Source organism: Phasianus colchicus, chromosome 4 (genome assembly GCF_987193195.1).
Source record: "Phasianus colchicus chromosome 4, bPhaCol1.hap1.1, whole genome shotgun sequence".
In the NCBI taxonomy this organism is placed as follows: Eukaryota; Metazoa; Chordata; class Aves; order Galliformes; family Phasianidae; genus Phasianus; species Phasianus colchicus.
This window is the reverse complement of record NC_143439.1, coordinates 31125398-31139787: the sequence shown is the minus strand read 5'-3', so window position 1 is coordinate 31139787 and position 14390 is coordinate 31125398. Positions and strand designations below refer to the sequence as shown.

The following is a 14390-nucleotide window of genomic DNA, read 5'->3' as shown; positions in this document are numbered from 1 at the left end:
GTGGGAGCATCAGCCCAGCAGCGATGTGCCCGTCATGCAGATCTTAGCTCCATCTCTGCCTTCATACAGAATCTTCAGGTGAGCCAGGCAGCGCTGCTGTGCAGTTAACCTGTTGCATTTTTGGACTGCTCATTTTTGCTAAATCAGTGAGCAGAACACATTTTTTCCTAAGTCCAGTGGGATTCCCAAAGGCAGTTTGTGGTTTGGAAGCTCTTGGAAATCACCACACTGCACATCCATTCTCTGCACCCAGACTCCCAGTCCCACTCATCCCCATCACACAAACTCTTGTAAGGAAATTCAGGGCTGGGGTGTCTGAGAAAGTAGACAGCTCTGGTCGTGTACCCTCTGTGAGCTCCCTGTCTGCCCAGCCTGGATTCCTGTGGTGATGCTTTCCATCCCTAAGGCATGGGAATGGGCATCTGCAGCCACAGCACAGGTACTGCTTCCAAGTGCTGTAGTGAGAGAAAAAGGACCGTGGGGCCAGAGAGATGGGGCAGGATGAGCTGCAAAGAGGAGCGGGGCTGCGGTGCTGCCCCACATTCCTGTCTGCATGGGCTGCAAGGCGGGGTGGGTGTGTTAGCAGCCTCCTCCGCACGGCTCTCCCACTGCTGCCCTCTGCCACAGCCAGTCCCTCTTTGAAGATGCTTGCCGGAAGGCCAGCTCTGGACCAACTGCATATTTAGGAAAGGGGCTCATCCCTTAATCTGCTGGGATTAGACAAGGAGCCCAAGCTACTCCCTGGAATGTAGGTGGTGTAAGCAGGTGTTTTGCAAACCCCAGCATCAACAGCAACCCATCCCTGGGAGAGAAAGCCAGCACTGCCCTTGCTGTGGCCACACTGCAAATGTCACACCACAGCTCGAGACCCCAGGCCCATGACCCCACTTGTGCTGGTGACTGTGAGTCATTCCCCAGGTTCAGACGCACTTCCAGACAAGGAGCTGCATCATTTTGCTCTCAGAAAAGCAAGAAATTGAAGGGAGAGCAAAGAGACTCAGACAGTGTTTCATTGCAATAATTTAACAGTACATTCCTCAAGAAGTTCAGTTGGGTTTGTAGCTTTTCCTGCCCACCTGCCTTCCTCTTGGATCCAGTCTCCTGTGCAGGGGGTGCATGCTGCTGTCCGTCAGTCACTCTCACTGCCAGCTTGGTGGGATGCTGCCCGGCGGCCGCGCTGTGGTTTAAGGCATGCAGCCAGCGGCGCCCGGCCTGCAGGCGGTAGAGCCTTGCTGGCTGAGGACACACTACGGGCCAGGGGCTGCGTGGGGAACATAATCGTGCCCCGGGGCGCCTGCAGGAGCTGCCAGATCTCCCCGGAGGTGCTACTGCCCAGGTACTCCCAGGGCCGGCGCCCGCTGCCATCCCGCACCTGTACCTGGCAGCCCAGCTGCAGCACCAACACCTTGATGACGAGCGTGTGGCCATGTATGGCAGCCAGGTGCAATGGAGTGTACCCGCAGCCGGATCGAGCGTCCACGTCCAATGCCAGCCCAGCCTGGCGTGCTGCTTTGGCCAGCTCCTGCAGGCCTGGCCCATCACCGTGCTTGGCCAGCCAGTGCAGCACCGTGAAGCCCGACACGAAGTCCCGCTGCAGGGCCAGCTCTGGCTCCTCCAGGAAAAGTCCCCGCACTTGGGCCCAGCGCCCCGCTGACACCGCCACCAGCCAAGCGTGCGCCCGCCGACCCAGTGGCACCGTCGGCCCCCGGCTTGGGACATGTGCGGATGAGCTCCTCTGGGGCACTGCACGGAGAGGTCTCCCTCTGTCATCAGACACCTCCAGCATAGCAAGTTGGCACCTGATGCTGCGGAAGACAGGTATTGGGGCTGGGGGGGTGCTAGCTGGTGGCCCCTGGGGGTCTGATGCTGGCAGCACAGACCGGGACAGGAGTGGACTGGCAGGAAGGGGCTGGGAGCAGGGGGGCTGCCCCCCAGGGCCTGCTGGCTGTGGCAGGGCTGGAGGTGAGTGGGGCCCTGCAGCGTGCAGCAGCGTGGCTCGAGGTCGCACTGGGCCGTTGGGGGTCCGTACCTTGGGCCCCTCTCGTGAAGATGGGGGGAGCCTGGTGGAAAGTGTCTGAAGGGACCTGGACAGGGGCAGGGGGAGTGCATCCGGGCCTGATAAAAGCAGTGATGGGGACGAGTTGTGTCCGGCAGTGAGAGTCTGCAGGGACCGGGACTGCGAGAGGGGCGGCATCTCTGGGGCTGAGAGCAGCGGCAGGGACTCGGCAGGGGATGGCTCCGGGACGGACGGCTGTGGGGACCGGGCTCGAGGCGGCCCGCTGAGGGGCAGCACCCTGGGGCCCGCTGACAACAGAGGGGACCGGGCTGGGAGTAGCCCTCTGGGGCCAGGAGGTGGCAGGGACCCGACAGAGGCAGACCCGACGGGAGGCGGCGGCCGCTGCGGGCACCGGGACGGGGACGGGGACGGTCCGGCGGAGAGCGGCTGCGGCGCCCGGTACGGGGGCGGCCCCTGGAGGTTCCGATAGGGGGGCGGCGGGGCGGCGGTGGCGGCATCGCGGAGCGCCCGGCGGCACTCGAGGCAGAGCCCGCCGCGGCCCCGGGCAGCGCAGCCCGCAGCGGCGGCCGCTCCGCCGTGCTGCCCCCCGCCCGTCCGCCCCTTCCCCGGGGGGTCGCGCCGCCGGCAGGGATCGCAGCGGGGCGGCGGGGACGGCTGCTTCTCCTCCTCCTTCTTCTCCTCCGGCTCTTCTTCCTGCGGCGGCAGCTCCTCGTCGAGGAGGTCGCGGTACCTGCGGCGGAGCACGATGTCCTTGGAGGTGCCGGCGGCCGCGGGTTGCACGGTGGCCACGGCATTGACCAGGCGCTTGAACAGCTCGCGGCGCTCCCCACGCTGCGCGTCCGTCAGCGCCGGGTCGCGGAGGAAGCCCTGGAAGTGGCGGAGCAGCGCCGCGTTGGGGGCTCGGCCCCCCGCCGCCCAGAGGAAGTCCAGCACAGCCTCCTGGCTCAGCTCCCGCGCCATGCTCCGGCCGCTCGGTGCTGCGCCGCGCCGGGAACCCGCCTCCGCCGTGCCCGGCCTCTGCGCCTCTCCGCCTCCCGCGCCTTTGCCCCGGGTGGCGGCCGGGGACGGCGGCGAGGGAGTGGGGATGGGCGCAGCGCCGCGGAGGCGATCATGTACCGCTCATAGAATCATACGGTCATCGAATCACGAAGGTTGGAAAAGACCTCTGAGGTCGTCGAGTCCAACTGTCAACCCATCCCCACCGTGTCTATTAACCATGTCCCTCAGTGCCTCACCTACGCGTTTCCTGAACACCTCCAGAGATGATGACTGCATCACTTCCCTGGGTGTCTGTCACAGCTGAAAAGCGTGGGTGAGGTCAGTGCCTTGGTGGGCACCAACCAAGTGATAGCCGCACAGCTGCAAGGAGTTTGTAGCATGAGTAGCGTGGGAGAGGGTGTGCTGTGTTTTCTGTCTTGCACTCAGGGAATGGGGGCACAGAGGAGCTGAGCTCACCAGACACTTGCTGCTGAAGGTCAGTAGAAGTCCTCTCTCCTGCAGGCTCCTGGATGACCATAAGGATGTATGTTGCTCCGAAAGTAATGCCTCCTTTTTATTTCCATGGAATCAACAACAGATACAAAGAGTACAATATCATGATTTGGTGGAATGAATTCTGAGCTACAAAACACTGTTTTTCAACATAGAATCATAGAATCACCAAGGTTGGAAAAGACCCCCAAGATCATCCAGTCCACCTGTGTACCTATCATCAATATTTCCCACTAAAGCATGTCCCTCAGAACAACATCAAAATGTTCAGTGACTCCACCACCTCCCTGGGATAGTCACCACTGTCAGTGATAAACATGAACCTGCATGCCATGCTCTCAAAAATCTGTACCAGCAGAAGTCATCCACTGTTTCACAGTTCCTATGTTGGCATTCTAGGAAACTGTTGCCCGCTTGGTCCATCTTTTATTGGCCTGAACAAATAGAAGTCAGAATGTGCCAAATCCAGACTATACAGTGGGTATGGTAGGACCTTTCAGCCAAGATTGTCACTGTCTTGAAACTGGTATGGGGCCTAGTGTTACCATGCTGCAAGAGAAAGGTTGCCCTCTTCTCTGGCCTGCCTGGCCCTCAGCTTAGTCAGCGCTGCAATGCAGTAGTCATAGCTGATGAATTGCCCGGTTTTCAAGGAAGCCAGAAGGATGGGCCCTGTGCTATCCCACCAGACAGTGCACGTCACTTCACCTGCTGAGGGCTGCTTTGTGAACTTTTTCTTCCATGGGGAATTCAAATGTTGCCACTCCTCGGACTGCCATTTTGATGCCAGCTCATAGTGGTGACACCACGTCTCATCACCGGTAATGATGTGATTGAGGGAACTGTCACCTTCAGCCTCGCGTTTGTTCAGTTGGTCCTGATAAACGTGCATATGGTGTGAGCATCTGTGGGACCCATCTGGAGCAAACTCTGTGGTATTCCAACATTGCTGCCATCATTTCCAATGCACTGAAACTAATATTCAGTGCAGTGCACAGTTCCCTGGTCACAATCCACCAATCAGTGTGGATGAGCTGATTGAGATGCTGTTCATTTCATGGTGTGGTGGTGTTACATGTCTGCCTGGAGTGCGGCTTGTCTTTCACAGCACTGTTGCCACTGCTGAAATGCACCACCCACTGCCTCACCTCACTCACCTTGCTGACATCCACTGGTAGGTCTCCATCAGTGTTCATCAAACATCGATGAATGGAAGGGTTCAATGGCATACCTTTGCTTCATACACAAATCTATGTCTAGGTAACACTGGTGGTCGCAGGAACAGATCTGTGCATGGTGCTGCTCTCAAGTAACTGAGCTTAGCAGGTCTGTGCTTTTGGATTGCTAACTCGAAGTTGTGTTAGTTTCTGCTTCGGGCTGGTTTGCCTGATAAATTGCCCTGTGACGTTGCAGAACTGCTAAAATGTAGCCTCTGCAATATAGAGAACAGCCCTGAAAGAAACTTTTTAGATTAGAAGTTACAGTTTTGCTTCCATGCTGTTCTGCATTCTGCTTTTGGTTTTTGGTGTGGCACAGTGCAAGAGTGTAGCTGCATCCCATCAGCAACATTCAGCTGGCTAAGAAAGGGGTGCTGGGAGAAGGGACGTCTGAGAAGCCAGTATTTGATTGCTCTGCACTTGCTTTTGGCACAGTCCTCCAAGGCACCTTTCTTCCCATTGCTTGCACGCACACCTGGTGTATGATAGCAGCATGCCCTCAGCAGCAGCAGAGAGGAAACGTGTGGAGCATAATGACATAATTGTGATTTCAAACAAGAAAACAGGGTAGATCAGGGAGATAAAAAGTTTAAGTAAATAACAGCAATAATGACAGCATTGCTATGAAAATGTTGTTTGGTTTAATGAACTGCAGTGTAAGCAGGAGGTGTCTTACAGCTTTCTCTGGTATGATATTCTCATCTAAACAACACTGCCAAGCATGACCTTGCTTACAATGACAACTGGAGGGCTTTCCCCCCAAGAAACACAACCTTTGCCCTGTAAGACTTTTGCTTGGTGGAAGTTGGTGGAATGCACTCAGATACCATTAAGTGACTATTAAAGTATCTGCAGGACCAAGACCAAGACTGTAAGTTGATCACTTTCAACTGTGAGTGGGAGCTTTCAGCATGGCTGAGTTTCATAGAATTATGAAGATTGGAAAAGACCTCTAAGACCACCACATCTAGCCAGCAGTCTTTCCCCACTGTGCCCACTGACCACGTCCCTCAGTGCCACCTTTCCAAGGTTCTTGAACACCTCGAGGAACAGTAACACCACCACCTCCCTGGGCTGCTTGTGACAATGCATCATCACTCTTCTGGGGAATAATTTTTTCCTAACACTCAACCTGAACCTCCCATGAGGCAACTGAAGGCCATTCTCTCTCATCCTATCACTGCTACCTGGGAGAAGAGGCCAACTCCCACCTCACCACAAACCTTCCAGGCAGTTGTATAGAGCCATAAGGTCTCCCCTGAGTCTCTTCTTCTCCAAACTGAACAACCTCAGTTCTGGCTGCTCCCATGAGATCTGTGCTCCAATCCCTTCATGGCTCTGTTGCCCTGCTCTGGACACATTCCAGGTCCTCAGTATCTTTCCCTCCATATTGCCCTTTTTGAGGGTTCTGAACAGAGTGGGTCTTTTTGTTCTTCAGGGGATGTTGGTGTAAGTTGTGAATAGTACCAGTCACAAAATAGGGGCAGGAAGAAGCAGTATTTTGGCACAAAGAGAAAACAAGCTCACTGTTCAGTGTTGTAGCCTTCTGTTGTGAAAGAAGACATTTTCTTTAGGGAGCCATACACCTGTGGTTGATTTCAACCAGGAGGAAAGTTAACCTCTGCTCTGTGTTCACCTGTGTATTTTCACATCCCCTGCAATCCTAACAAATTACCCCACAGCTGGCATGCACAGTTGGGAAGGCAATGACATGTTACTGCTTCAAAATGGTGCAAAAGAGCTTTGGAAAAATGCAGTCAGTCCCCGTAGGGTCTCTGGAATGAAAGATCACAATTCCTTTTGCATGAGGACAGATTTGTTCACAGCAGTGAACTTTTAAGAATGAGGAACTCATTCTTTTAAGAACGAGGAATGTGGGGAACTACAGTAGCTGAGATCTAGGCAGAGTGCAGCGTGTTTCCTTGTCCTGCTGGATTTGGTTCCCTGCTCTTTCAGGGCGAGCTGCCATACCCAGGGAGGTCTGTACGCAGGCACTGGGGAGGGAACCCGGCCGCAGCATCTTTGCTAGCGGTGACAGCACCTGGGCTCAATTAAGGGCTGTAACGCCCTTCACGTGTGCATGGAATCAGCCTTTGGAGCCTTCTGGGGTTTGATCCCTATGCTCGAAGCCCCGTTTCCTCATGCAGAAAGCGCGCAGCACCCAGACCTCGCCTCGTCGCCGGCCCTACGGGCTCCCCCCGGCCGAGGCGGGGCGGGGAGGGGCCGGGGCGGGGCGGGAGCTGGCCCGCCCCGCCGGGTGGCCATGTTGCAGCCCCAGCAGCAGGCGGCGGGGAGCGCGGCGATGGCTGTGGCCGTGGGCAGAGCGGCGGTGGGTGCGGGCTGCGGGGAGCTGTGGGGGGAGCGGGCTGCGTTGCGCGGCCGTGCGGGGGGACGCGTTGCGCGGCCCGAGCGCTTCTGGATTGCCGGGCGGCGGGTTGGTGGTCTGCCGTTCGTTCGTTCGTTCATTCGTTCGCGTTCGTTCATTCGTTCGTTTTATTGATTTATACCCGTGCTCGGAGAGACAAAAGGGTTCGCTTTTGTAGGGTGAAGGGAGGAAAATAATCGGCACTAAAACTCTTACGGTCTGATGCGGGGAAAAAAAGGAGTCTGAGCGCTCCGCTTAGCAGAAGCGCGAGTGGAGCTCCGCCGCGCCCCGCTGGAGGGAGGGATGCGCTCCTGTGCGCTGTCGGCCGGCGGAGGGAAAGAAGGAGGGGGCTCGGCCCACCCGCCTGCAACTTTCTCAGTGCCTGCGAGTGGAGCAGATGGGGCTGAGGGCTGGAATGCGGCCCCTCGTGCCGCGTGTGGGATGTGAGTGGGGTGGGGTGAGGTGAGGAGGTCTCCTTTTAGATTTGTTTCTGGACCTGCCGGACTGTTGCTGTTCTTGGTGTTTTTACTGTGTTCATTTCTCCTTCATTCTGTTCAATTTCTGCTCATCCTCTTGTGTTTTGGTGGGCCGTGGTCCCCAGCAATCCCAAAACAGCATTCCCTGCAGCCTGTGTGGTGGTTTCGCTGTGTGCATCCTGGCTGTGGAGGGTATCTGTCAGCGTTAGAGCCATGTGCATGTGGCAGGGGGGCTGAAGGGCTTCTTCCAAACAGCTTCTGGGTGGACCACGCATCATAAAATCATTAAGGCTAGAAAAGACCTCTAAGATCATCCAGTCCAACCATCAACCCATCCTCACTATGCCCACTAACCACATCCCTCAGTACTATGTTTCTTGAACACCTCTATCCTCCAGAGTTGATGCTTTTAAAGGTGTTTTTCCCTGGGGGAACAAGAGATGAAGGAAGGTGGGCTGATGTTTGGTAGGTGCTGGAAGCTTATCTCATATCCCTTCTTATCTAATCTATTCTGCTGCCTCTTTGCATGCTGCTGTGTTGTTAGGGAGGTGGTAGGTAGGCTGGGGAAATAATTACATAGTGAAGCTGATGGGCATTTGCCTTTTCAAGCTCTTAATGAGCATAACTTATAAGGTCACAGAGCAGTACCCTTTGTTGGGGACAGGGTTGATGGAAGGGGGAAAGAAAGGAGAAAGAATGGATCAAGAAGTGAGTTGGTTTGATTTCTTAAAACTGAGATAACATTCCCAAGTCATAATCTTCCCCATTCTGATGGGGTACAACGTTATGTTAATTGTAAAAGTATGCATAAAAAATAACTTCCTTGAGCTGCTCTGAAGTGTCTGTGCTTAATTGTAGTTAAGTAGGGTGTGTTTCGGTGGGATGGGTGGCTTTCATTTTAAGGCCCCAATCCCACAGATGTGAATGCACATGTATATCATACTGCCTGTAATTTTGTTGACTTAATAGAAGCTGATCTCAGTATGTGAATGTAAAGGTGTGCATAAGCAGAACTTTTGCAGGATTGGTGCCAGGAGCTGCCTGGCACCTTACAGCTGATGAAAGCCATGTGTATGCTTGCACATTCATCTGAGTGGCAGTGTGCATATGATCATCTGCTCTGGCTCTGTCAGAGATTATCCACTTCTATCCCCTTAGATAGAGAACCGTCCTTCTCTTGGGCTAATTCTAAGCATCTTGATCAGTTCTGGATGGTATCTCAGCAGTTCAAAGTGTGGAAGAGGGCTCTTGCTTCCCTCCCCTATTCTTTATTTGTTTATTCTAAATGTTTACAGAATTGTAGCCTGGGCTGGCTGAAGGAGCAACACTAACATAAACATACATGTACTATTACCTCTACATCCTGCAAGTCAAACAGAGTGATGGCAGATGAAGCTAGAATGCAAATTTTTTGGAGCGGCCATGGAGGGTTTTATCCAAGAGAAAAGAAACAGCACAGTGCACTCCTCAATCTGTTTTGGAAATTCTTTACAATGAGAGATTGCCAGTTTCCGTGGAGGGGTGGGAATGAAAAAGCAAAAGGTACAGGGGGGCTGATGGAGCTGAAAAATTGGTGGATTTTGGCTTTTGCTGTGGGACAACACATATTCAGAAAGCCACTTCCATGTGTGCTGAAGGATGGAGCAGAGTCACCAGGCCCCCTGTTTTTTGATGGTGAAATGAGGGACAAAAATGGTGATTTTCATCTTTGGGGGTGTTTATGTGCTTGTCTAAAGGTTCTTGCTGATGAAGGTGGGTGTGAGAGATGTTGGGGATGAGATGGGCGGTGGGTGGAGATCCATGGAAGAACCTTCTCTTCATAAGGCATTGGAAGAGGCTGCTTGGAGAAGTAGTGGAGTCGTTGTCCATGGAGATGTTCAAGAATCATGTGGATGTGACATTCAGGTTTAGTGGGCATGCTGGTGATGGATTAATGGTTGGACTAGATGATCTTAGTGGTCTTTTCCAACCTTGATGATTCTATGACTGTGTTGCTGAGATCATGAGGAATTGGTTTCAGTGTCTGAGTAATGCTCTGAAATGATACATATTGATTAAGCAGCATGCATCTGACAAGTGAAATACTTACTCATCGCTGAAGCTTTGTGCCCCCTTCCCATCCTCCCAGCTTCCAGGAAAGATGGATGGCTGTCCTGGCTGCCCACTCCAAGGCTGTTTGAGGCTTTGGTGTGCTGCCCCTTCTCTGGAGTTTGCACTGAGCGTAGGCACAAAGCTGTGTGGCAGCTTGTGGCTCTCCTTGCAGGAGTGATGCAGAAGGGGACAGGGCCTTATCCTGGTTTCTGCTTTGTCTGGCCTCACTGGCTTGGTTTGGCTCCAGTCTCTCGTCCCTGTAAGCTGCAGTACCTCTTGCAGGAGTACACAGCAAAGCAATTTCATCTCAGAGCCATTGGGTATGACCAGGTGATTTAAAATAAACAAATGGTGCAACAGTTCTTCAAGCTTTTTTTAGTACAGTTTCCAGCTCTCTGAACAGCTCTCCAGCCTGCTGTACGAAGTGATGCGTGATAATGGCTCAAACAAACACAACAGTGCTGTTGGCATTCAGTGCTAACGTTGGTCAAGAGTGCTCCCGATCAGAAACAGAAAACCAAATGCAGGGTCTTAGTGAAGGGCAGTAATGCTAATAAAAAACTTGCTCTGAAGGTCCCTTCTTTTTCCCAGTAAAGACTTACTGCTGCTTCACTAGCACAGTTGTGCTGTACTCTGTGATTGATAAGGAGTCCCAGAGATAGCTTGGGTCTTATTTAAAAAGAGAGGCTGCTCTTGACTCTGGAGAAGTGACTGGGTGACTTAGGAGCTGAACCTGCATTAAATGCTCCTGAAATTCTGGAGAAGCTGAATCTTTTCCTTGTAGGTTTAGGTTTTTGTGTTCCTTAGTGTTGTCCCATGTAAAGCAATAGCAAAAAGCAGACTGCTGTTAAGTTTATATAGTATGAAATTTATTTGTTTGCTTGTAGCTTCTTTAGATATTTGTATTATCAAAGTGAACCTTCTGTTACTGCTTCTGCATCCAGGGTTTATTTTTGGACAGTATCTAGCTGTTTTAAATAGCTTAATGAAATACTGTGACTGCAGGTAATTTCTTTACCAGATCAGGTCATGAATACTAGGCAAAAGCTGATAGGAAAAGGCTTGTTAGGGTGTTTTGGTTTTGCCACAGATGTTGCATTTTTTGCCAGTGGCTCCTGAGAGCTGATTCCTATGAAAACAGTAGCTGAAAAAAAGGATTGTTGCTGGAGATCTGCATGCATCTCATCTATTTCACTCAGGAATTATCATAACCTCTTCCACATGATGGGTGTGGAAGAGGAGAAGCAATGTTTTGACTCCTGAGGGAAATCTGTTAGTGATCTTCAGGACTCACCTGTTTGGATCTGAAGATGTTCTGCAGTCCGTGGGCGGTGTGCTGGGAGGTTATCTGAGTGCAGCATGAAGCTGGTTACCCTTTGCAAGCAAGGGAGGCTGCTGACTGTTTGCCAGATGCACACTAACTGCACCAAGTGTGCCAATCACTTTCCCTGAGCACTTGTGCATGGTTTGAATGAAGCTGATAGCAGGTCGCGAAATGGGAGTGGATGAGTTGGTAAATAGCTTGCTTGGCTTGCTCAGTGACAGTGCAAGCTGTATTTCCTCCTTTTGCTGGAGTGCACAGCGAGTGATTCCCAGCAAGGTACAGGAGCATAGGCTACAATGGAGATAGAACTACAAATCTGCTTTTGTACTTTCAGGTAGAGTTTACCAACAGCCGAATCTTTGCGTTTTGAGGCATGCAAATCATTTCCTTTCAACTCTGAAGACCTATCAGCCCAGGGCTGATTCAGTCTGCTTTTCACTGACATTTGTTCTTGGCGTGTGTCTGTAATAATGTGCGTTACCCCCAATCCTTCAGAGCCATGTAGGAAACACTCAGAGTTGTGTACAAATGTCCTAGGTTGTCCTTTTCTTGCTTCTGCATATGACTAAAAATTTGTTCTCCATTGTCTCTTCTTGTATTAATCAGTAGAATCAGGTCTCTGACATATCTGTGAAGTGAGCTTACTTAGAAGCAACCTAATTTGAAATGGTGTCAAGACAAATTTTTCAGACATTGCTGATAAGTGACTGGAAACAGTTCTTTTATTACCACCTTCTGTGGCTAAAAGGTGAGGTGGTCATGCTGTGAGCAGGGATAGTGCAAGTTGTAAGCACCAGCGGTGACTGGGGCTTGAAATAGCTGCCTGAAACTGAATATACATACAGTCCTCAAATCTTTGTTAATACCCCAAAAGGACTGAAGATTTTGCCAGATCCTCTGGAGGCCTGCTACGGTGGTAAATCACACCACTTAACCACTGCATCTATAGCTTTCTTCTTTCTCTTCCTCCAGACTTGTTTCAAGTCCATGCTAAGCAGTGGTAGTTCTCATTGTGCCTTGATCAGTCCCAGGGATCTGAGCTCTAAGGTGTGTGTGTGTGCGTGCATGCAGGCACAAGGGTGCCCACACACTTAAAACAGAGTGGCTTCTAGATCCCGTGTCAGCAACTCTCTCTAAAACTCTCTGGAGATGTGGCCAAGAAAGTCTGCTTGCTGTTGTTATATGTATCCATTGCTTCTTATGATAATACTTTGTTGGCTTATAGAATCCAAGATGAAGATTTTTAATACTTCTGAAAATGGTTTCTTTTGTTTCCTGTCTATTGTGTGCAGTATCCAAGCCAAGAAAAACTCTGTGCTTTAAAGGAATACTTTTCTGTCACAAAACACCTTTTATCTCTGAAAATGCCAACCTAATCTCATTCTGTTTCATCTGTCTCATTAATATTGAATACATGGTACTTTAATGTGGCAGCTGAGGCAATGTGGGGAATTTCAGCTAATATCTGACAACAGCAAGCTGAGATTTAATGACATTTGTATGTGATCTGCTATACATAAAGTAATTGGCGTTTTCTAGAAGCATTTGACCTATTTTATGATTCTTTCTGCCCCCTGCCCTCTCAAATCTGCTTGGTTAGTCTTGAGGATCTGAGCTGTCATCTTGCTTATGGGGAGATGCATTCCCAATGAGTTTTGAGGCTTGTGCATTGGGATCATGAGAAGGGTCTGCTGCTCTGGACCCATTTTAGAAACAATAACATGAAACCCAAGGCAGTCTGGATGCAGCCACCCTTTATGGCTTTGAATGAGCTCTTTCAGAGTGGTGCTGTTTTTCTTGTAGGCTTAGTAGCTGTTCAAGTCTGGTTTGGTTTTCTGGTGAAAAGTTTGGTCCCTGTGGCACAGGTTCTCAGTATCCATTGGAAGTGGCAAGTGGCACCATGTTGGGGAACTGAATTACACTTGGGAAAACTTGCATACAAATCTCAGCTTTGGCCAGTGGCCAGTTCTTCAACAAAGCAGCCATAAACCCTTCCTGGTGCTCTGAGCTACAAGGAAATGAGACTGAAAGTTGGGACTAAACTTCCTGAAGTATGCTGCTTTCTGGGTTGTGCAGCTGGTAGTCACTGGGACAAAGAAAGAACAACTCAGTTTGTTTCTGCTATGTGATTGCCAAGAAGCAGTGGTGAAAGGGGACCTCAGGTCCTGTGTTTCCAGGTAGCTGAATATCCATCCTGCCGGAAATTGTTTTGGCTGTTCTGCCTTTAGAGTTATGCAGTAATTCATTATTAGATTCTTGATTACGAGAGCCACTGGGAGCACTGGGAATTAGGGCGCAATTGGCTGAGATGCTGCAAGTGTTTTGGCCCAGTTTTGCCGAGTCTTAGGCAAGGAACTTCAGTTTGCTATGCCCTTGTTTTTTCCACGTGTAAGGCAGATGATAATTCCTCCCCTTGCTTTTTTTAATTTTAAACATGTAGCTGTAATGAATGGATTAGTAGCATAGCCATAGTTAGCTTCATAAAGATAGCACCAAACGTAGTGAGATCTTGTGGCATGGAAGCATTTCCAGACTAAATGTTTTCTTAATTAAAAACTCTTTCAAGAAAACTACCATTAAAATAAGCAATATGCAAATTGATGTTTTTGCAGGGATTTAACAAGTAATTTCAGTAAGGAAGAGGGGTTTAAAAGTGAGCAGCATGAGTAACTCTGCCGACCTCATTTCTGCGGGCTTATGTAAATGCAGTTAAGGGCAATTTTTACGTAAAGCATTTCTAAAACATGGTGTGTTTGTCTGGTACAGGCTAGAAACATTTAAACATCAAAGCTAGAGGTGTTATGGTTTTGTTGCTTAAACAAAACTATTATTTGAAATTGTAGCCTTGTGTGTGACTACTGTCTGTTAAATAGTACAGCCATGTTTCCCCTGGGTCTTGGCCTTGCCAGGAATGTTGCTCAGAAGAGCAGTTTTTCCATGGGATGTGCTTGTTTTGATGTAACCTAAGGAAAGCAATATTTTTCTTCTGTAGCCTAACCAGGCAACCTGATGATTTCTTCTAGTAAGATGAGCCAGAAAGCTGGAAGTATAAATCCAGATGTGTAAGCTGTCATGGAGCTTACATGCAATGAAGGGAAGCATAAAGTTCACACAGGCTAAAGAGCGGTTGATGTTTCCAAAATGAAAAAGCTGGCTTGTTCCCGTGTAAAATATGCAGTAAGAAGTCATGGAATCCAGAATGGCTTGAGTTGGAAGGGACCTTAAAGCCCCTTCAGTTTCGACTTCCTCCTGTGCACAGAGCTGCCCTCCACTGGTCAGGCTGCCCTGGGCCCCATTCAACCCAGTTTGGGGCATCCACAGCTTCTCTGGGCAGTTGTGCAGTGCTTCACCACACTCTGAGTGAACAATCTCCACCTAACATCTAACCTAAATCTTTCCTCCTCTAGTTTAA

General features: G+C 50.6%; 2 protein-coding genes across 2 annotated transcripts in view; one reads left to right on the top strand and one right to left on the bottom strand.

Annotated features, from left to right (window-relative positions):
- Nucleotides 1–412: 412 nt before the first annotated feature.
- Nucleotides 413–3259, bottom strand: SOWAHB (sosondowah ankyrin repeat domain family member B). Its single transcript, XM_031596609.2, has one exon. It carries the CDS (start codon nucleotides 2975–2977, stop codon nucleotides 1130–1132), a length of 1848 nt encoding a protein of 615 aa, XP_031452469.2. The 5' UTR covers nucleotides 2978–3259; the 3' UTR covers nucleotides 413–1129.
- Nucleotides 3260–6962: 3703 nt separating this feature from the next.
- Nucleotides 6963–14390, top strand: part of SEPTIN11 (septin 11) — a 47915-nt gene continuing 40487 nt past the window's right edge. Inside the window, exon 1 of the mRNA XM_031596759.2 lies at nucleotides 6963–7051. Coding sequence (XP_031452619.1) covers nucleotides 6986–7051 — 66 coding nt within the window. The 5' untranslated portion in view covers nucleotides 6963–6985. The remainder of the gene's footprint in view (nucleotides 7052–14390) is intronic.